General features: G+C 45.4%; 1 protein-coding gene across 9 annotated transcripts in view; it reads right to left on the bottom strand.

Annotated features, from left to right (window-relative positions):
* ZMYND8 (zinc finger MYND-type containing 8) overlaps positions 1 to 22911 on the bottom strand; it is a 423241-nt gene that overhangs the window by 260165 nt on the left and 140165 nt on the right. For 7 of the 9 annotated variants that reach the window (XR_003858448.1, XM_029614638.1, XM_029614633.1 and 4 more), the window contains 2 exons: positions 5449 to 5667; positions 4591 to 4704 (listed from right to left, as the gene is read on the bottom strand). Coding sequence is in view for 8 of the 9 variants with exons in the window: in XM_029614638.1 (XP_029470498.1) it covers positions 4591 to 4704; positions 5449 to 5667 (333 nt within the window). In the remaining variant the exon portion in view is untranslated. The remainder of the gene's footprint in view (positions 1 to 4590; positions 4705 to 5448; positions 5668 to 22911) is intronic. The other 2 variants (XM_029614639.1, XM_029614635.1) reach the window with 1 other exon arrangement.

Below are 22911 nucleotides of genomic sequence, written 5' to 3'. Positions count from 1 at the left end.
GTTTCTGAGGTGTCAGATTGTGTGTCGCTCCAGGAATCATATTCTGGAGTATGAGGACCTGGTTTTTTAGCTGGATGTGGAGGAGGTACACCAGAGGGTCCTGGAATGGGTTCTTGTGGAGAAGCCTCCTCTTCCACCGGGTTTGAATCCAGGAGATCCTGATATTTTTTCTGAAGTATTGAGTATAATCTTGCTTCAGATGATGTATCCACTGTAGAAGAAAGTGGCATCGTAGATTTTGTCTTTGTCATCGCTGACATCGGTGTCTTGTCTCTCGATGACTGCTCGGTACCCATGGTGGGTATATACGGCGATGCCTGTTGAAAACGAGCAGGAAGCATCGATGGTATACTCGATGAAAAAGTAGGCATCGATGAGGGCATCGAGGTGAATGTAGTCGTTCGCTCTGGAGGGAGGAACGAATCCGGAAGCCGGACGGGGCCTTGCGCTGCTATGGTTGTTGTCGACATGGCAGTGAGTGGCATAGATCTAGTGGCCGGTGTCAAGTAAGCCTCCGTTGTCGAGGCAATGGCCGGCATTGGGCTCGTGCCTGGCATTGGGATGGTGCCCGGCATCGGGCTCGTGCCCGGCATCAAGAGAGCACCCGGCATCGGGTCGATACTCGGCATCGGGAAGTGTCCCGGAATCGCTGGCACCATCGATGGAAGAGACATCGGTACTGATTGTACAGGCATCGGTGAAGTCGATGTTAAAGGGGACGTCACGGCATCAGCGGAGGTGCCGGCAGGTGTTCCTTAATCGCTTGTAAAACTGCCTCTTATGTAGGCTGTGAAGTCCTGTAGCATCGACGAAGGTAGTGCCACCGGAAGTGTTGATGCCTCCGTATGCTGCGGAAGTGAAGTCGGAGTAGGCCCTTCAGGCACAGAAGCTATAGTAAGTTTAGGCCGTTTCGGTAATGGTTCTCCTCGGTCAAGTGCCGACGGTGAGGTCGGGGCGTGTCTGTGGTGATGTTTATGTTTAGGCCGGACGTCTACTGCCGAGCGTATCGACGATGTCGACGGAGTAGGGGAGGATTTATCTCCGGAACAGTCAGCTCGGCGCTTTTTTAACAGTACCTTTTTCGATACTCCGGATGGCGAAGATTTCGAAGAAGTAGCTGGAGAAGGAGTCAGTTGTAAGCTGAATAGCTGTTGGATCTTCTCCTGGCGGAGCTTACGGCCTTTTGGCGTCATCTCTTGACATTTCTCACACGATGAAATGTCGTGTTTTTCCCCGAGACATCTAACGCACTCTTCGTGCGGATCGGTAACCGACATTGTGCGGTTACAATTCGGGCATTTTTTGAATCCTGAGGACATCTTGACATCGACGGCCGTCGATGACAGAAAATTGAATTTCGTTTGTTTTTTTTTTTGGAAACCGAAATAATTCACCAGCCAGTGATATATGAAAAAATTTTTGAGACCCCTTAATGGAGAGAAATATATATTAGAATTATAACACTGAGGTAACTCAGAGGGCTCCGATATCCGTGCTGCTGTCCAGCTGCGCGGAAAAACGAAGACTGAAGTGAGACCCCTGTGGCAGAGAATATCATGCCATGCTGGGCATGCCCAGTAGCCCCAGGCTGCCAGTCAAAAGTTTCTAGAAACTTTGACAGAAGTTTTCCCGCACTAGGGCTCCGTTACTGACATCACCCATATGTGAGGACTAGCATCCTGCTTGTCCTGGGATAAAGAGAGAGACTACTGGGGACGAGTGAGGGTTGATATAGATCCACATCACTGTAGTTACTTAAGTTAGGTGGAGGAGTGGACAGAGGATCGGTGCTGGAACATCCCACAGTGCCTCTTCCCCTCCAAATCTGGTACCTTTTTTTTTTTTTAATTAGAAAATCTCCCCTGGATGTACACAATAGCTTATAAAGGATGACTTGTGTTCTCATATTATTCTCATTCTATGAAAACCACAAGAATTACTTTCCACTTTTTGAACTCAGAATTATAATCTAAATTGTCTTTCTAGAATGAATTTCCATAGTACTGGTGAATATAGTGGTATTCACCATCATTTAAGAGTAGGCCTGTGTAATAATGAGAATAATGAAAAAGTCCAATAATCCTATTGGTCTGTTACACCTTTTACGGCACATAAATGCCACTTACACACAAAAAAATAAAACATGCTAGCAAAAAATGAGTTTTGAATTTGACCTTTCACAAATTAAAAGACCAGAAAGATACAATGGAAACTGCTTTCCATTCATAGTATATGATGTAGCTGCCATAGACAGAGAGTAAAAAGATCCACATATCCTAGTAACAGATACAGAAAACAGTTCACCGGGTCATTAAAAGGTTTTCCTGACCACAAATGCAAACAGACTGCATATATGTTACTGGGATGTGCAGAAACAGCATGTTGAGAAATCCCACAAGTAGGGTTTGGCAGTCATCCAGAATTGCAAAACAATAAAAAATGTGATAAAAATTACAATTAAAATAGAGTCCTCAAACATATGACACATAAAATGATTGCTAGCATCCATTTACGCAACAAGGTGTACAAATAAGTATTTTGAATATTCATTCTGTATAACAGAAATAAGGGTCAACAAACAAGATGTAGATGAGACCTTTTTATTGGACTAACAATAGTCTAATAGCTCTAGAGAGCAATGCTCACTTTATCGGGTCACTGAAGAAACACAGCTAGCTAACACTACTATTTAAATCTAGCATAACTGTGCTGTTTCTTTACTGACCTGATAAAGGGAGCATAGCTCTCAAAACCTCATCAGTCATAGCAAAATAATCCAATAAAAGGTACTGGGGTGAATTTTCAAAACTTAATCATGTAAAATTTGGTATATATATATATATATATATATATATATATATATATATATATATATATATATAAGTAGCCTTTACTTGTGTATTCTGTATTTTATAAAAGTCAAAAATATACATGTATTTTTACTTTCGCACACCCATATACATGTAAAAAAAGGGACAGTCTAGGAGCATTCCAAGGCAGAGCCAACACTTATGGCCTAAGTTGCTATTTTAAAAGGCACTTACACATGTACACTTGCCAACTTGCTCATATTTTTACACCTATTATCTGGCATGATTTTAAACATGTTTATTGTGTAGGACTAACTAAGTGGTAGGTCTGGGTGAACTAGGGGGAGTACTGGCTGATGAACCAGAAGGTCTCAATGACCTGGAGAAGAAGGGGGCGAACAGGTGGAGTAATTTTATTTAAGCATGAATGCTTCTAAATTGGCCAACTTATGCAAATAAGTCCTACTTTACTTTCATGGGTAAAATATTTGCGAGCATATTTTTAGTGCAGGTAGGAAAAGTACGCACATTCAAAGCAGTGATATATGTGGTTTCATTGCACTGCATGTTTTTGCGCGTAAGCCTACATATGCACTTACGTTGCTGGATACAGATACACAAATTTTATAAAATGCGCATATATCATACGTGTGGGTTATAAAATACTTGCTTATATGTACTCACAGCCACATACAGGCATATATGCCTCCGTGCGCATTTATTTGAAAGTTATCCTCCCTGCCTACAACTTGTTTATTAATCTTTATTTCTACCTATTAAATGGATCTAACATGGCAACTATAACATTTTATGATGCTTAAGAAAATGATGATATTGAAAATGCAGCACAGTAATGAAACATATTGCTGTTTTGTACAGGATTTTCTCACTATTACATTTTTTTTTAAACATGTTATTGACTATTACATATTTTTAAGTCAAACTTGTGATGTTTCCCTATATGTCATATCATGGCAGCCAACAACATTAAGTGATCTTTTTTTAAATTTTGTATGTGATTATTTGTTCTGACTTGTATGTCACCTTGAGCTAATGCTCTTAAAGAAAATAAGCAACGTAAATAAACTCCTATCCAGTTCTTAACAGAAAGTAAGCAAAAAAAAAACAAAAAACCCAAACACCTAAATCAAGACCTAACCTCAATCCATAAGCCATGGGTGTCAAACTATAAGCCTCACAGACTACAAACTGGTCTGGTTTTCAGGATGTCCCTTATGAATATGCATGATAGAGTTTCCTAAAAAAAAATGCATGATAGAGGTTTCAAAAATGAAGAGTAGGGTAGAACAGGTAAATTAGGGGACAGCTATTTATCCTAACAATACAAACTAGGGGACATTCCATGAAACTAACATGTAGCAGATTTAAAATAAATTGAAGAAAGTATTATTTTCACTTAATGCACAATCATATTGTTGAATTTGTTGCCAGAGGATGTAGTCAAGGCATTTTGCATTGCTAAATTTTAAACAGGTTTGAACACATTCCTGGAGGAAAAACCCATAAACCATTATTAGCCAGGTAGACTTGAAAAAGCCACTGCTTATTTAACAAGCAACAAGAATAGATCTACTCTTTGGGCTATGAGGATACTTCCAAATGTCCCTTAATGGCCATTATTGGAGACAGGAGGCTGGGTCGATGGACCTCAGCCTAACCCAGCATGGCACATGTTATGTTCTTATGTAAAATAACAATATCATTAATACAGAAAAAACTATTTAGACGACTACTACAAAGAAAAAACTATTCTCCATACCCCTGGCTGTTTCATCTTCTGTAGTGCAAACTTGAGCAGGTATGAAAGTTGTTCAATGGTGAGCATGGTCATAGCTTTGCTCTGGGTTTCTATGCATTCTGCAACAGTGATTTTCTAAAAAGAAAATGGACATGAATCAGCAAAATACTTATTACCATTCAGATAAATTTGTATACAAAATCAACACTATAATACAGAGATATTGCATTAAGACAATATCTGTTGAATGTTTTAAGAAATAAACCAAAATGCTTCTGATTTTGTACACATTAACTTCACACACACACCTACAAATATAGATATATACTGTATTGCCCATATAAATCACATCTGCCACATGGATACACATAAGAAAAATAATTCTTGCCCACTCTAGTGTTTGCAACTGTACTCCCAGTCAACTCTGATGGGCAGCAGAATATTTGCAGGATTTGCTCCGTGAATGGAAATTCTCTGTGATAAAGAAAAACAGAACACATACGAAGGCCAAAATAGTGCAAAACCTAAATCAGAAAAGTGGTGGAAAACAAATGCTCTTATTCAAAGAGACTTGTTTATAAGGTCTGTTCTGTTATCTCTTCCAACAGAATTTACTCTGGTCATCACAAAGTAGACAGAGCAGGTCTTCCCAAGTTTTCTCTAATGAACCCACAGCCAGTAACGTTTTTCAGGATATCCGCAATGGATATACTGATGCCAGCTTTGGATACATTGCATAAATTTAACTCAAGCATATTCACTATGGATATCCTGCAAACCTAATTGGCTGTGGGGATCCCCAGGACACATCTGGGAAGCCCTGAGGGAAGGATACTAGAAATGACAGGAGACACAAGGTACCTTCTTCATTTGACTTACCTCACACTCAGGGCAAAACCAATCCCCCTCTGGTTCAGCTGTCAGTTTCAGACACTTTGCATGATAAACTCGAGGACAGAGCTCACAGCAGAGCACCTGGCCTTCCCGATGGCAAACCCAACAGTAGAAATCATTCCGTCCGTCCTGCGGTAGAACATCAACAGGATCTGTGGTGAGTGGCTGCTTCATATAGTAAAACGGACCATGCCTTAGCTCTGACTGGAATGTAGGCAAGAAAGACAGGTTTGGTTTCAAAACACAGATTTGCTTTTTCATATAACAAAAAAAAAACAGATACAGCATACAGAATTCAGTTAGTTCAACAACATACAGTTTATTAGTTAAGATTTTAAAGCAGGACTACCTATCACATAGCCAATTTGGTGCTATGAAGCTGAAAGGCTCTCTTGAAAGTTAGAACTATAGAGGTTTGAAACGAATCAATTAGTTCCTCTATTTTATTATATTTTTGTTGGATTAGATCTCCAAGATCTGTGTAGCATAGGAAGGCTTTCTGTAAACACACATCTCAGTAGCCCATCCCCCCCAGTACACCCAGAAGCCCTGTTGAGTAACAGAGTATTTCAAGGCATCACAGTACTACGTGCTGTCAATCATCCAGCAACATTTTTGCATTTTTCACTTTCTGTAATAGAATAAGCCTTATTTGATAGCAACAAGAAAAATTTCGAGTACTGTTTCTTCTAAAAACCTGGAGAAGGGCAATGCCCTGTGTGTAATCGAAGTTTATGAACATAAGAATGCTACACATGAAATTATAGCACTTACATTTCCAATTTCAAAAATAAAATGCAATGAAAACATAATTCATAAAAATAACCAAAATAATCAGGGTGATATTATAGGGTGTGTTTAATTCCTAGTCGTATTTAAACAAAATTTTAGATTTATTTTACATCAAATCCAAAGTTATGGTTGTATGAGGGCAACCCCTCAAAAGAAAAAAGTTTCCAAGCTTGCAGTTTGATGTCTACAGATTTGTTCACAACTGTTTGTGGACCAACAATTTTAAAACAATACTTTATTTTTCACAGTTGTTAGATTAGCATTTCATTGTCTGAAAGCCACAAAAGAAATTGCTAGCACATTTTTTTAAAGATGCAATCACCATGAAAAGTGCATTTACCAAAAAGGCAGAATTATCCTTTATAGCCCCTCTCTCTAGGACCAGCATAACACACAGGGGGTCATTTTTTAAATCATGATGGGCCATTATCGTGACTAACATTTAAATGAGGGGAAAGGGGTGGGGTAAGGGCAGGGTAAAGCAGAGTTGCTTACCTACAAGCAGGATGTAGACCTCACATATGGATGACTTCATCAGGCAGAGCCCTATTACGGGCCCAGCATGCCATGATCCCTGTGTCCACAGGGGGTCTCCCTTCAGTCTCGTTTGTAGCAAAAAGCGCGAGTGAAAAAATAAAATAATAAACGTAAGCGGAACCAACTCTGCGGGGTGGCGGGTAAGTTTCATGAGGACTACATTCTGCTGTCCTGGGAGAACACCTGTTACAGGTAAGCAACTCCTTCTACCAGCGCAAGCAGGATGGTAGTCCTCACATATGGGTGATTAGTAAGCTACAGGTTGACTCATATTACAACAGGCCAATAGCAGACAACTCATGCAGCAGGCACAATAACTGGGGTGCTATTGGCAATGATGAGGCAGCCTGAAATCACAGCAGGTGGTTGAGGAAGGAGTTGGGGATTATACTGGAACAAAGTTTTGCAAGACAGATTGGCCAAAGCCAGAGGAGGAAGTGACGTCATAGCAAGGGATGGCTGCCTAAAACTAGAGCTCCTCCACCTCTTACTATAATCCTCAGAATATCGTACGCATCAGCTACAATTTTCTATCTTAAAACATTGGCGGTATCATTCCTGCCTGTACTGATGTCAACGAGACGCAAAGCTGTGGACTTTAAAAAGTATTCGTACCAGAAGCAAGACTGCGACGGGAACCAGCAAGTGGCGGATAACATGGCGGCTGCCGACCCCCGATTAGCCGAGGATGATGGGCAGGAAGCCTTGGCTGATAAACTAGCTGAGGGAGACCTGCCGACTAAATCGGAAATGAAGCTGTGGTTTGAGGATCTCAAAAATGAGCTGACCACCAAAACGCAAAATATTATGGAATCCATAGAAGAGCTGAAAGGTGACCTAGCGGATCATGGCCGTCGGATTTTTGAAACGGAAACCCGGGTTGACGCTAACAGCGAACATATCAAAGGCCTCCGCGACCAAAATAAACAATTTCGTGAAGAAATGGAACGGCTCCATGATAAAATGGAAGATTTAGAGAACCGCTCTAGACGCCACAATTTACGATTCCGGGGAGTGCCGGAGTCGGTTGAAAACCAAGATTGTGTCGCGGTAGTAAAACAGATCTGCGAGCTGCTGTTGATCTCAGAAATGACTCAGGTCAGTGACACAGTCGGAGGGGATATTAAAATCGACCGTGCTCACCGGGTTATGGGACCTAACGTGGCTAACAAGCCCAAAGATATATTGGCCTGCTTTCATGATTTTGCCCAGAAAGACAAGCTAATGATCATAGCGAGAAAGCAAGCCACGTGGCTTTGGAAGGGCACAGTCATTATGATCTTCGCGGATCTTTCACCCCTCACTGTCAGACGGAGGCAGGAGATGAAACCGGTCACGGATCGACTGCGAGCTGAAAATATTCGCTATCGCTGGCTATTCCCATTTGGGATGAGTTTCTCGGTAAAGGGCGAGTCTCACCGGGTGCGAAATCTTTCGGAAGCTGCGACCCTCTTGCACAACGCTGGATTTGCTGGTTTTGATCAATTGCAAATGGCGCCCAAACCTCACAGCCGCAGAGAGGAGTATCCGAAATGGCAGAGAGTAAATAAAGGAGACAAAAGACTGAGGCGCCAAACAGACTCCTCATTAACACAAAAAGACCAAACCTGACATTTTTGATTTCCTTGCCGGACAGAGTACTACCTCGTTTGGAACGGCATATTGCCTAGTGCTGGTTTGCATAGTATTTTCTTCCTGTCGGGAATAATTTTATAGTTTTGGTACACTGTTGTTTCTTGTTACTTGTAGCTACAGAGTTGTTTTTCTGCTATAGTCGATTAGTTCTGAGGGATTTTCAGCATTTAAAGCCAGCTCAGCGTTATTAGCTGGCTTCACAATAGTTGGATGGGGATGGTGGGGCAGTCACCCTGGGATGACAAATTCCTCCATTATGATCTTGGGTTGGACGGGGGCGATGGTCCACCTAGAGGGGAAATTGGTAAAGCGGGAGGGGGGAGGGGGAATAGGAATTGGGGGTTCTCGCACAGGTCACAGGTTCTTACTGCTAAACACAGACATACCTAGACACACTTGGGCACAGAGTCAGTCCACACTAGAGCCCCGTGTACATGATGTCCCGCGCATATGGAATGTACAGGCTAGGATTTCTCATAGTTACCTGACATTAAAAACATGGTGGTCATCAATTACTTATCTATTAATGCAAAGGGATTGAATTCCCCGTATAAGCGGCATTGTTTATATGCAGACTTGATTGGACACCAGGTTTCCGTGGCCTTCATTCAGGAGACTCACCTGAAGAGGCGTCATGAATACCTCCTTAAACACCCGTCTTACCCGGCTCAGTATTGGGTGCCTCGCCCATTAAGCCATAAATACTTGGGGGTAGGAGTATTAATTCACAAAGATGTAATGTATGAAGAGGTAACCAGGTACGAAGATCCTGAGGGGAGATACCTCATACTCATTGTTGTGATGGGCGGAGAGAAATATACACTTGTTAATGTATATGTACCGAACAGTGGGCAGGGTGCATACCTAAGTCGTATTCGCACCTTGATAGACAAGCGGGCGGAAGGTCACGTGATAGTAGGGGGTGACTTTAACATCACTCTGAATCCCTTTCTAGATAATTCTAAGGGTTTTGCTTACACTTCTCTGAAAGACCGTAAACTCTTTAAAACTTTCTTGACTCATTTAAATCTACTGGATGTGTGGCGCGTATGGAACCCCAGGGGCAGAGACTTTTCGTTTTACTCGAGAGCTCACTGTTCATACTCCAGAATTGATCTATTCCTCATAGCTAAAAGCTGTGTCAATCAAGTTAAAAATCCACAAATAGACCTCATTACTTGGTCAGATCATAGCCCGATCACTATCCAGTTGGAACTAAATTCCTATGACAGGGGGCAGCGGTTCTGGAGGCTGAACGAGAGTCTACTAGAGGAGGCTGACTTTGTGTTGCAGATGCAGGAGGAGATCAGGGAATATCTGATATTTAATGACCAGGACGGTATGTCCCCTATGTTAGTTTGGGACTGTTTAAAAGCAGTCCTCAGGGGGAAATTTGTGGCCAGAGGTTCCTTCTTGAAAAAGCAGCGTAACAAAGATAAAACGGACACGCTACAGAGCCTTCAACAACTGGGGCTCCAACATAAGAGTAGCGGAGATGAGGCAATCTTGGGAGAAATGGACAGACTCAGGGCACACTTGGAGGAATTGGAAGCGGCCCACATAGCGCACTCACTCACTCTTACACAGCAAAAATACTATGAAGGGGGGAACAAAGCGGGACGTCAATTAGCCAGAAAATTGAAAGTCCAACAAATGCAAAATAATATTATTAAAATAAAAGATGAACAGGGTGCTATGTTGACCTCTAACACTGCAATTCGGCAACGCTTTATACGTTTTTACTCGGAATTGTATGCTACTGATTTAGCCATTAATAGCCCAGAGATAGAAGACTACTTATCTCATGCCTCTCTTCCAACCATACTCCCTGATAATCAAGAGTTTTTGGATCGGGATGTGACTCCAGCGGAAGTCACCTGGGCCATAAAGAGCTTAAAAGTGGGAAAGTCCCCGGGATTGGATGGCCTGACGGCTGGCTTTTACAAAAAATTTGCTATACAACTTACGCCACTATTGGTTAAGCTTTTTAATGCTCTTCAGGGGGATATGTCCTTATCTTCTTCAGCTAACCTAGCAGGGGTTACAATTTTGGCTAAGCCGGGCCGTGATCCCACCTTGTGCGGGTCCTATCGCCCGATCTCACTGATTAACTTGGATATGAAAATACTGGCGAAAATATTGGCGAATAGGCTTAATAGTCTGCTCCCGCAACTGGTACATCCTGACCAATCAGGATTCATACCTGGCCGGATGGCCTCCGATAATGTTCGGAAAATAGTAAATCTTATGGACTGGGCTCGAGAGCACCATACCCCTCTATTGTTACTAGCGCTTGATGCTGAAAAAGCATTTGACTATGTACATTGGCCCTTTTTATTCCACACTATGAGACGTTTTCGCTTTGGGGATCGCTTTATACGCTGGATACAAAAGCTGTATGAGGCCCCGAAAGCTTGCTTAAAGATTAATGGAGGGTATTCACAACCTTTTTCTGTGGGTAGAGGCACACGCCAGGGGTGTCCTCTGTCTCCCTTACTTTTCGCTCTTTTTTTGGAGCCATTCACGCACCATATCAGGGCCAATTCAGCTATCCAGGGGGTGAAGGTTGGCTCATTTTCCTCTAAACTTTCTTTATTCGCAGATGACATTTTATTTACCATAACTAACCCTGTCTCATCCTTATTGGCCATCACGGACGAGATCTCGGCGTTTAGCAAGATCTCGGGGTTTAAAATCAACTGGGAAAAATCTGAATTGCTTAATGTATCCGTACCGACGGTAATGGTGGACCAACTCAGGAAGACTCATCCCTTTAAGTGGGCTAAAGAGAAAATAAAATACTTGGGGATTTACATAGGATGTACGAGGGATCTTTTTCAACTTAACTACCCTCCCTTGTTAGCCAGAATTTACAAGGATCTGGAGGAGTGGGATCGTTATCACATCTCCTGGTTGGGTCGCTTAGCGGTACTAAAGATGAATATTTTGCCAAGGGTTTTATATTTGTTGCAAACTTTACCGATAGTAGTACCCAAAAAATTTCTACATAAATGGCAGAGCCGATTCTTTAAATATCTGTGGCGGGCGAAGAAACCAAGGATCAGAAGGCAGATTTTATGTCTTCCTAAGTTACAAGGAGGTTTAGGCATGCCCAATATTGTGGGTTACCAGGGCGCTGCACATCTAAAGGCGGCGGTGGAGTGGCATAATAAATCCCACCAAAAGCCATGGGTACAGTTAGAGCAGGAAATTGTGGGAGATCTTCCCCTCACGGCATTACTATGGCAGAGGAGATCCACCTGGAGTCCCTCTGCTAAGCTACCTGCCACCGTTCAGGCGACAATCACTATTTGGAATGCTTGGCGGTCGGTCTTAGTGGGCCAGAGGACACATTTTCATAGCACCCACTTGTTTCACCACACCTCCTTTGGTTACGCAGCACACTCTGCTCTTGCCAGAAGATGGAAAGTTAGGGGCATCATGCAGGTATCTGACATGTGGGATCCTGGTGGGGTGCGGTCCTTTCCAATGCTATCCGCGAGATACCATCTTGATTCTAAGGATCATTACTTTTATCTCCAGGTGTTGCATTTTCTAACCCATAACCAGTTGACAGTAGAGCTCCCGCTGGGGATCACGCCATTTGAAGCCTTATGCATACAAGCTGCGAAGGTGAGAGGACACATAGCTCGTATATATGCTATGCTAATGGGAGGGTTAAGCGACCAGGCTCCTCATGTTATTGCTTGGGAAAGGGATTTGCAGGAACATTGGCCGTTGGAGGATTGGAAACATTTATCTTATTCAATGGGTAAGGGTCTTATATCTGCCTCCCACATTGAAAATGGGTATAAGATGCTATACAGGTGGTACTTGACCCCAGATAGGCTACATCGCATACGAGCCAATGTTTCTGAGTTTTGTTGGAGATTATGCCAGGCACCGGGAACTTTCTTTCATATGTGGTGGCAGTGTCCCTGCCTTACACCTTTCTGGGATGCTGTTGCTCGCTGGCTGACAACAGTTCTCGGAGAGCCAATATCCCTTGTGCCATCGCAGGCGTTACTGAACAAAGACGATCCACAGCTTTCTAAGTTTCATAATGCTTTTATTAAATATGTCGTGACCGCAGCCAGGGGAGCAATTGCCAAAAAATGGAGGGATACGTCACCCCCAGTAATCCAGGATGTCTATGACAGGGTGCGAGTTATGCATACCTTGGGGAAAATTACGGCCCATAAACACAAGACATTAGCTAAATTTCACAAAATATGGTATAAATATATGCAATGGACAACACCTCAAGGTTTGACATAGCTAAACTAAATGATGGAGATGCACAATAATTGTTTCCATGTATAACAGTTTTTCGATTTCTATAAGGCAACATGATTCCTCTGTAATGCTTCTTACAGGACTGTTTGTAGGATTTTTTTTAGACTTGGGACTGTTACAGATGGATCTGATTCTCTATACTTTTCAAATTGTCTGTATTATTCTTCTATTATCAATAGGACTTATATTCTTTATTATTATCTGTATGATCTTTCACATGATGACTATGTGCGAGAGGGGGGGATGGAAATGGATGATTGGAAAAATTGGTATTTCCAGGTTCTTTTGGTCATGATGTTCAGTTAATTTACTTTTCGCTGTGAGTAACGGTATTGTGACTGTTTGCATTCTGACATGTATGATACTATTTGATACCAATAAAAAAGTTACAACTTTAAAAAAAAAAGATTGGCCAAAGCCAGAGTCTTGACGGACTTCCTTATCTAAGCAATAGAGGGCTGCGAATGTGTGAAGAGAGCACCATGTCATAGCCTAGCAGATGTCGGCAATTGCTACTGAATGATAGTGTGCTACATGGCCCTTACAAAATGTGCCTGCACTCACCCCTGGAGAGGAAGGCCTGCTTCCTCATAGCAGAATTCGATACAGTCTCTAGCCAGTTGGAGAGAGTTTATTTGCCCACTGGAACTCGCAGCTTGTCTTTGTCAAAGAAGCAAAGAGTTGGGTGATTTCCTATGGAGTGCAGTGCGGTCTAGATAGAATGCAAGTGCACGCTTACAGTTCAAGGTGTGCAAAACACTCTCCCCTGGTGAGAGTGATGCCTTGGGAAAGAGTGGGCAAACTATAGACTGAGTAAGGTGAGAAGCTGTGTCCACTTTAAGAAGAAAGTTAGGGTGAGTACGGAGGACCACTCGGTCACAGAGGAACCCAGTGTCAGGTGAGTATGCATCACGGGCTTGTAACTCACTGATCCCTTTAGCAGAGGTGATGGCTATGAGGAAAATAATTTTCCATGTTAGAATTTTAATATTATAGGAATGCAAAGGCTCGAACGGGGAACACATGAGCCTTGAAAGCACTACATTTAGGCCCCATTCCGTAACTGATGATTGTAGAGGAGGCTTAAGTTGTAGAAAACCCATGATAAGCCAACTCATAAGGGATTGAGCCGTTAACAGCGCATCCCCTACTCCCTGGTGGTACGCTGAGATGGAACTGAGGTGTACCCATGCAGAGGATGTCTGTGGACCAGAATCCAAAAGGTATCCTAGATAGCCTAACAGAGATGGAGTAGGGCAGGAAAAAGGGGCCAATACCTTTTTGTGCACGCCATTTGGTAAATCTTGCCCATTTCAAATGGTAAGATTTATGTGTGGAAGGTTTTCGTGAAGCTACAAGTACCTGAGAATATCAGTGAGTCTCTGTTATGAGGTTGACCTGTGGGCAGGCGAATTGGTACCTGGAGTGATAGGTTGAGAAGTATGGGGAAGCATACTTGTCAAGGCCAGTACGGGGTTATGAGAATCATTGAAAACCTGTCCTGCTGTAGCTTCATGAGAGTTTTGGCTATGAGCGGTATCAGAAGAGTCGCATATAGGAGGCCTTTGTTGCAGGGGCGAGCAAAGGCGTCCATGGCTAAGGCATTTCAAAGCCTGTGTACGGAGCAGAATCTGTCCACACTGTGGTTCGATTCGGTCACAAGAGGTGGATGTTTGGTTGACCTCAGCGCTAGAAGATTTTGTTCGTGACACATGGATTCAGAGACCACTTGTGGGGATGGAGACATTGAGATGGTCTGTTAGTATGTTCGGTATGCCTGTTAGATAAATGGCCCGGAGATGCATGGAGTATGCAAGGGCCCAGGCCCAGAACTGCGCGGCTTCCTGGCAGAGCAGATAAGAGCCTGTGTGTCCCTGTTCGAGTACCACATTGCCACTATGTTGTCTGTCTGTATCCACAAAGTTTTGTGTGAGAGGCAGTGTTTGAAGGCATGAAGGGCATAACGCATGGTTCGCAGCTCCAGGAAATTGATCTGAGACTTTACATGGAGTGGAGTCTAAGCATTTCAGATTTGGATGGTGTTGATACGAGCTCTCCATCCCAAGTTGGATGCAACCGTGGCCAAGATCATCTGAGCATTTGGTTACTGGATCGGTGATATGGATCAGGGATGAAAGCGGTTGAATGGCTTAGAGCCACTGAAATTTTAAAATCCACTGAGATTTTCTCATGGCTAGTCTGGCCATAGAAGTGGCGTAGATCATGGAAGCCATGTGGTCCAGCAATGGAAAAATTGATGGGCTGAGGCTATGTTGCATTCGCGCAGAGATGTGGACAATTTGATAGGATGTCTGTGCAGTTGTTGGACAGGAAGGCCGTTGTGACTGTAGTGCCCAGATCTGCTCCATATGAGATTTATGGTAGTTGATCAGAATTCCCAGCCAAATGTAGTAGATTTATAGTGAGTCTTAGAGAATTTAGAGTTCCTTGTTTGGACTGACTCCTTATTAGGCAGTCATCCAGGTAAGGAAACTGGTGAATGCTGTTCTTTGTAGATGAGCGGCAGTCACTGTTAGGCATTTGGTGAAATACACAAGTTGTCAAAGCTAGTTCGAATGGCAGAACTTTGTATTGAAAATGTTGACGACTCACTATGAAGCGTATAGAAAGTCCAGAGAATAGAGGAAACCCCCTTGTTGTAGTAAGGGAAGCATGGTGCCAATAGACACTATTCTGAACTTTTCTTTCTGAAGAAATTTGTTGAGATTTCTGAGGTCCAGGATGGGCAGAGGTCACCTGTTTTCTTTGAAAGTAGGAAATAGCGGGATTAAAATCCTCTGCCTTGTTGCCCTGGTCCTCAGTGGCATTCTGTTCTCTGGCAAGGTTGAAAACTCCAGGAGCCTGCCCGACTGGCGGAGCTGGTGTGATCTGGGTATCAGTTGGTCTCATGCGGGAGCGTTAAAATGTCTTTCTAGCATCCCTCTTGCTGTGCAAGAAACGTAGAGAGCTGTCGCAGGGTCTTGCGGTGGTCTTGCAATTGAGCCACTGTCTGCTGGACCCTGTGCATGAAGAGATTATCTGCGGTGCATGGCAGATCAGCTAGTTTATCTTGGACTTTGGGCCATAAATCAGGGGCCGTAAGCCAGATTACCATCTAGTACAGAGTCCTGTTGCTGGCAATGGGAGGACATTTCAAAGCAATCACATGTTGCTCAAATTTCATGTGGATGGCAGAGGGGTTCCCTTGGTGTTGTGTCAAATATAGCTGGTAAACAGCAACGTGTGACACCAATATGGTTCTTGGAAGATGTTACGACCTAAACTTCTGGTCCCTTTTAGTGACCAGGTTGAAAGAGATGGTTTCAGACACGTCCATTACTTAGGTCTCGATGGGATCGGTGCTGAAGCAGGATTAGAATGCCCATCGCCCTTTGAGGATCCCGGGATAGGTATAGGGGTCTTTGGAGGCTCAGAAGGACAAGTCGGCGTCAATGACTTAGGCTGTCGTCGGTAGGTGCCACAACGGTGAGAATATCGATGGATCCGGTGTTAGTAGATTCCGGAAGGCATCAAGGACAGCCTGACTGACGAGGACATCCAGCTCCTCCCTGGAAGCTGGTATAGGTAGCGCAGCTACAGGGGGAGACAGGCTAGGCATTACTGGCACTTCCACATGAATCTGTGGTGGCTCAGTACCTGGCACCGGTGTCGGTGGGGAACACATTGGTGCCTCGGGTGCAGAGGAGCACGGAGACTCTTGTACCCGGACCCGCTTTGCAACTGGCTCAATGGATAATGATGCCGGTGTGGTATCAGGGCCGGCACCGAACGCAGAACCACATCGGTGCCTGCGACGATGTTTCCCTCGGTGCTCGGCCTGGTCATTCTCCAGCACCGAGGAAGCTGCCACCGATGTCCAGAATGGTATCGGCGACGGACTGTTACCGTGGCAGTAACGATGTTTCCCTCAGTGCTCGGCCCGGTAATTCTCCAGCACCGAGGAAGATGCCCTCGCTGTCCCAGATGGCATTGGTGACGGACTGTCACTGTGCCTCTACTGCTCCTGGCATTGTTTCTCACCCAAGGATTGCACAGGGCTCTGGTTGAGAACCTGAAGTATGGAGCATTTTCTTTAGTCGAGGGCATAGACTGTGGTATCGACAAAATCAATGGGGGCATCGACGGCGGGCCTGGCGGCATCGACTGCAACCGCAACGGGAACCGTGGACGTCCCAATCCCTCTAGCCCTGTTGGAAGATCATAGCAAGGACACTCGCGGGCATTGTGGGGCGGACCAAGGGTGATAGACATAGGGAGAAAAGAGGGCCGCAATTCAGTTGGTAACCCGGGGAAACCAATAGTGAGGTGACAGGAACCGACAGGAGAACAGGGCATAGTACTCACCGAACGTCGATGAAATGTACGCGAAGGGAGACCAGTGTAGGGAAATTATTTGTGAAGTAAAACATCAAGTGTTTCTGAGAGGAAAAGTTGTGAGAAAAATCTCACAAAGCTCCTAAACGCGAGGCAAACTGCAGCACGGAAAAAAAAGAGACTGAAGGGAGACCACTGTGGACACAGGGATCATGGCATGCTTAGTGTGCCAGTCAAAACAAAAGTGTTCCGTAATAGGGCCCCACCTGATGACATCACCCATCTGTGAGGACTACCATCCTGCTTGTCCTGGGAGAAAAAAAAATGTTATGCTGGTACCGCTGCAGGCATTGTTTTACACATTATCACTGGCAGCATCATGGGAAATAACACCACCTTTTGCAGTAGCGCTATGGGGGCAACAGTGGGTGGGGCGGCTGCAACAACTGAGTGTAAAAACGCACCACCATGATGCGGACAGCTGCACACTATTCTCCCCCACCCCTTTTCTGGCCGAAGATCATTCCACTTTATTTATAGCGGAAGCTTAAATCCTATGGTCAGTTACTGCTGATTTTCAGATGATCGTGAATAAAAAAAATGTACCAATACCTGAAATTGGTTAGTTAGCAATTTAATATCCATGTTTTACAACACCTTACTTTTGATTGTATTCTGCTTAATGGAACATTTATTTTCCTCCATGTCTCAATTTTATAAATTGTTTAATGAATTCCTTTCCCCCTTTTCTTTTTTTTTATATCTGGAAGAATTCCCTCTGCCATCATTCTCTAAAACTAGATTTGTCACGTCACATATCTAATTAGTATGGTCCTAACTGGTAGCCTTGTCCCAAGCATCCCTAATGATCAGTTACAGTAAAATCTTGAGAAGACTTCCACATTTTTCCTTGTCAAATATAAAAACTGTCATTTTCTTTAAGGACTCATTGTCTAAGACAGTAGCTTTAAAACAGGCGCACCTGGCCCCCCCCCTCCCCCCCTGAACCTGTCCCTTCCCTCCAGAAACCATTGATTGTATCCAGTCAGTACTATACCCACTCTCCCGCAGTCCGGCCTGAACTGAGGCCGGTAACAGTGACACACATTGAGTCCAGCAAGCCCCATATAACCTATCAGGCTTTCGATGGCCTTTCAAAAAATCCAAGCGTTCCATCTGCAAGACCAAGGCCATACGCTGGAATCATGCTGCTGCAGTGGGGGCAGTCCCAGGTTCTGCCCATCCGGACAATATGGTGCGACACGCCAGCATAGTCGCAATACGTCCAAATCGATCCTTCGAACGGTTGACCTCAGCAGTGCAAGCTTGTGGACTGGATAGAAGAAACAATCCCGTTGTAGGCGGTAAGACACCCGTGCACTGAGAAATCACTCCAACCACTGTATTCCAAAAAGAGTGGAGAATAGGGCAAGAATACAGTCTATGTACCAAGGTACCCTCCTCACGGCTACATTTAATACAAAGAGGAGAGTCCGTACTCCCCATCTGGAAGCGTCGCACATCGTCGCAATAAATCCGCTGTAGTATGCGAAACTGTACCTCACGAAGTCCAATATCTGGCAATTGACGATGTACTGCATCGAAACACTTCACCAGATACTGCACGGTAATGGGTGTTCCAAAAGTGCTAGACCACTTGGCCGCTAGGACTTCCAAACGCGGGGTTGCAAGCCACGATCTGCCCAGCGCAGCCCAGCCCGTTATGGTGTTTGCCAGAAGAGCCGTGTCAAAGAGCCTTGTAGCATAAGCAGACTCCAATCCAACTCTTTCAGGTGTCCAGTGAAAAGAGGTCAAATAATGCCTGGTCTGCAAAAATGCAAAAAACTGATGAGCCGGAAGGTGATAGGTGTTGGCCAAAGTATTAAAGTCCAGCATTAGATGGGTATCCGTGTCGTAAAAATGGAAGGCAAACATCACACCATTATTCGCCCACTTAGAAAACAGAGCCCCACAGTCCCTACCCGGCACAAATCCCACATTCCCAGTCAAAGGCAGGAGGAGAGAAACCACCCCGTCCAACCCCCTCTGTCCCCGCAGCCACCGCCAGGCCGCAATACAGGGAGAGATCAGGACTTTAGGGTATGCAAGCTTTCGACGCTCCAGTGCGCTCGACTGAATAAGACTCAGTGGTGACCATGGGGCAGCCATGCCCGAGAGAAGCCCCTGTGCACAAAATTTATAGTCCCCAGTTAGCCATTCCCCAATGAATCGTAGCTGGCAGGCAGCGTTGTACAAACGAAAATCGGGCAGGCCATAACCCCCCTGAGCTCGTGAGTAGGTCATAGTCTGATAGCTCAGATGGGCCCTCCTGCCCCTCCAAAGAAAGAGCTGAAAGGCCTTGTACAGTCCCCTTAAATCCTGATCTCGCAGCCAACAGGGGATCATAGACAGGACATACAATATCTTAGGGGCTATGGTCATTTTAATAAGAGCGCAGCGCCCGAAAAGGGACAGGGGGAGCGAGGTCCACGCCTCGAGCTGTGTACGGATCCGCCCCAAGAGGTTAGTAACATTCAGCTCATACAGGTGCCTTAAATCCCTCGGAATCCAGACCCCCAAATACTTCAGCCGATCTGGCGCCCAACGAAACGGGAAGGAGCCTACCCACGATGATTGCAGCTGAGGGTTGAGGGCCAGCGCCTCCGACTTCCCAAAGTTAATTCGGAGGCCCGCCACCGCCTGAAACTGGTCGAATAAATTAATAATGACTGGAACGCTGGCTTGTGGCTTGCCAACGAAGAGTAAGATATCATCGGCAAACAAAGCGGTACGAAGGGACTGATGACCCACCCGCAACCCCCAAATCTGTGGCTCCTCCCGCAACCGAATGGCCAGTGGTTCCAAAGCTAAAACAAAAAGCAAGGGGGAAAGGGGGCAGCCCTGCCGTACTCCACAATGCAAGTCAAAAGTGGAAGACAGTACCCCATTCAACAAAATACTAGCACAGGGGTTACGATAAAGAACCTCCACCCACTGTACAAAAGCCCCCTCAAGGCCGTACTGACGCAGCGCCCAAAAGAGAAAATCCCAAGACAAGGAGTCGAAAGCTTTCTCCGCGTCAAGGCTCAGCACAACCGCGTCTGCCCCCGCAGAGTAACTAAGGGAAGCCATGAGGCGGCGCACATTCCGTACCCCCTGTGGACCGCCAACTCGTCGTGGACGAGTTGGGGAAGAATAACACTAAGCCTGGCCGCCAAAATAGCCGCCAGGAGCTTGATATCGACATTTAGTAAGGAGATGGGTCGATAGGACCCCACCTCCTCCGGATCCTTACCCGGTTTGGGAAGGACAACTATGACCGAGTGATTAAGCGCCGGCGAGAGGGCCTGCACCTCCAGCAGTTCATTGTAAAAAGCCACAAGCGGGGAGAGCAATTGGAACTTTAATAATTTATAGAACTCGGAGCCAAACCCATCCGAACCCGCAGCCTTGCCCAACTTAAGACGGTGAATAGCCCGATACACCTCCTGGTCAGTGACAGGGGCATTTAGAGCAGTCAGCTGGTCCAGAGTCACTCTGGGCCATTCAATCTGGTGGAACAAGGCCTCCCGAACCAGCGGATCGCTACACCGCGCCTCATATAATTGTCGATAATATTCAAGAAACCGAGCCTCAATAGCTCCAGAGGTCGTTCGGCGAACGCCACGGCCATCTTTGATACTGACAATGACCTTCCGCTGGCCCCTAGGCCGAACCAAGTGAGCCAACAATCGTCCAGCCCGATTACCATATTTATAGAGTTGGTATTGGTAGTATTTAAGGGATTTCGACGCCCGGTGATGGAGCAACGTATTTAACGTAGCGCGGGCCTGGTCGGCCTGTTCCTTAGCGTCCGGGGTCAGATCAACCGCATGACGCTGTTGTGCTGTTTTGAGAACCTGAGTTAGGCGGACAATTTCAGCGTTCCGTTGGCGATTCACCTTGGCTACGTACGCGATCACCTCCCCACGCATCACCGCTTTCCCGGCCTCCCACAGGGTAGCCGCGGAAATATCCGGAGTAGAATTATGCAAGATATACTCCTTCCAGCCCTTCTGAATGTGTTCCTTAAATTGCTCGTCAAAATAAAGATCCGGCCGCATGCGCCATGAAAATGGAGGCCTGTCTCCCCTATCGCTCCGCAACACAACAGACACCGGGGCATGGTCAGAGATCGAACGCACACCAATAGTCGCCTCCTCCACCCGGGCAAACCACTTATCAGAGACCAACTAATAGTCCAAGCGAGAGTAAACCTGGTGAGGGTTAGAATAGAATGTAAAATCCAGTTCACCAGGGTGAAGAACCCGCCACACGTCCAAAAGCTGAAGTTCATCGCACAGAAATGGAATTCCCAGTGCCCCACCGCGGGCATCAGCAGGTTTGGGAGGCTTCCGATCCAGCTGACTATCTGCTACCACATTGAGATCACCCCCAAGCACCAATACATGGTCCAAAAAACCAGCGAGCAAGCCCACCAGAGACGAAAAGAAGGCCTGAGAAAAAACATTGGGCCCATAAACGTTGCAAAAGGCTATCTTTTGGTGACCCAGTACCCCAGCTGCAATCACATACCGACCTTCTTTATCATGACAAGTTTTAGTAAGTCGAAAGGGCAACTGCTTATGGATGAGGATGGCCACGCCCCTCTTACGAGGCGTGTAGGACGAATATATGCATTGACCCACCCACTCCCGTTTGAGTTTTAGATGTTCAGCATCATTTAAATGTGTTTCCTGCAAGAAAACAACTTGTGAGTGCATGCGATTAAACATAGCCAATAACTTTTTCCGCTTAACGGGGGGAGTGTATGCCATCGACGTTCATGGTGGTAATTCTAACCTTCACCATGGCGTGCCATGACCCAGCCAAGTAATATTAGAGCCCAGCAAGTAGGCCCTGGCAACCAATACCACCGCCCCCCATGGCCCCCCAGCCTAGACCACAAGGAGATAGAACTCCAAACAGAAGAGTTATGATACCTTAGTCTCTGAACCCATCCCCCCCACCCCCGTACAGCCCCCATCCTTCCAATCCCACCCCCAAGCAGCGTTCCTCCCCACCCCCACATACACACCCATACATACCCCAAAGCGCTCAAGGAGGTACAGAGGTATCCCCCCCCCCAGCCTCTCCAGTGGGACAAGATACCCCCCTCCGTCCCGTCCCAGCCCAGCAAAGCCCCCATCCCACCAAGATAATGAAACAAATTCTGAACAACGGAACACAGCTTCCACAGAGTCTATTGAAACAAGTCCATAGTCCAAATAGCATCCCTGGGCACACGGGCCCAGAGCCATCAGCGATAAGGTTCATGACACCACTCGGGACTGCAATGATAGGAAGAAAGAAAACATGCCCAAAGGCAAACAAACTGGGATTGTAGCCCGGACTGTGAGTCACCCCAACCTCAGAAGAAAGGAAAACAAACAAAAAAAACAATCCTTATGGGCTCCATCCCTTCCACTGGGGAAACAGCCCAGTCAGTGCTGCATCGGTTGGGTAAAAATAGCGCATGTAGCCAATATAGTCCCCGGCTCTCTCATTCCCCAGCCGTGCCAGGTAAACTGGCGATGAATCCGTCCGCTTCCTCCTTGGTATGAAAAAAGAGGACTTTGTTGTTGTGAGACACGTGGAGTTTAGCAGGGTACAGCAAGCCAAATTTTATACCCCTCTTGTAGAGTTCCGAGCAGGCAGGCGTCATCAGTTTCCTTTTCGCGGCAGTGGCTGCTGAAAAGTCATTAAATAGCAAAATCTTGTGGCTATTGTATTCCACTACTTCCTTCTGCTTAAATGCTCTCAACAATTTAGTCTTATAGTCCCAGTTCAATATCCGCGCCATTACTGGCCGGG

The sequence above is a fragment of the Rhinatrema bivittatum genome, chromosome 8 (assembly GCF_901001135.1).
Source record: "Rhinatrema bivittatum chromosome 8, aRhiBiv1.1, whole genome shotgun sequence".
Lineage (NCBI taxonomy): Eukaryota > Metazoa > Chordata > Amphibia > Gymnophiona > Rhinatrematidae > Rhinatrema > Rhinatrema bivittatum.
Note: the sequence above shows the minus strand (reverse complement) of the source record. Positions and strands in the feature narration are given on the sequence as shown.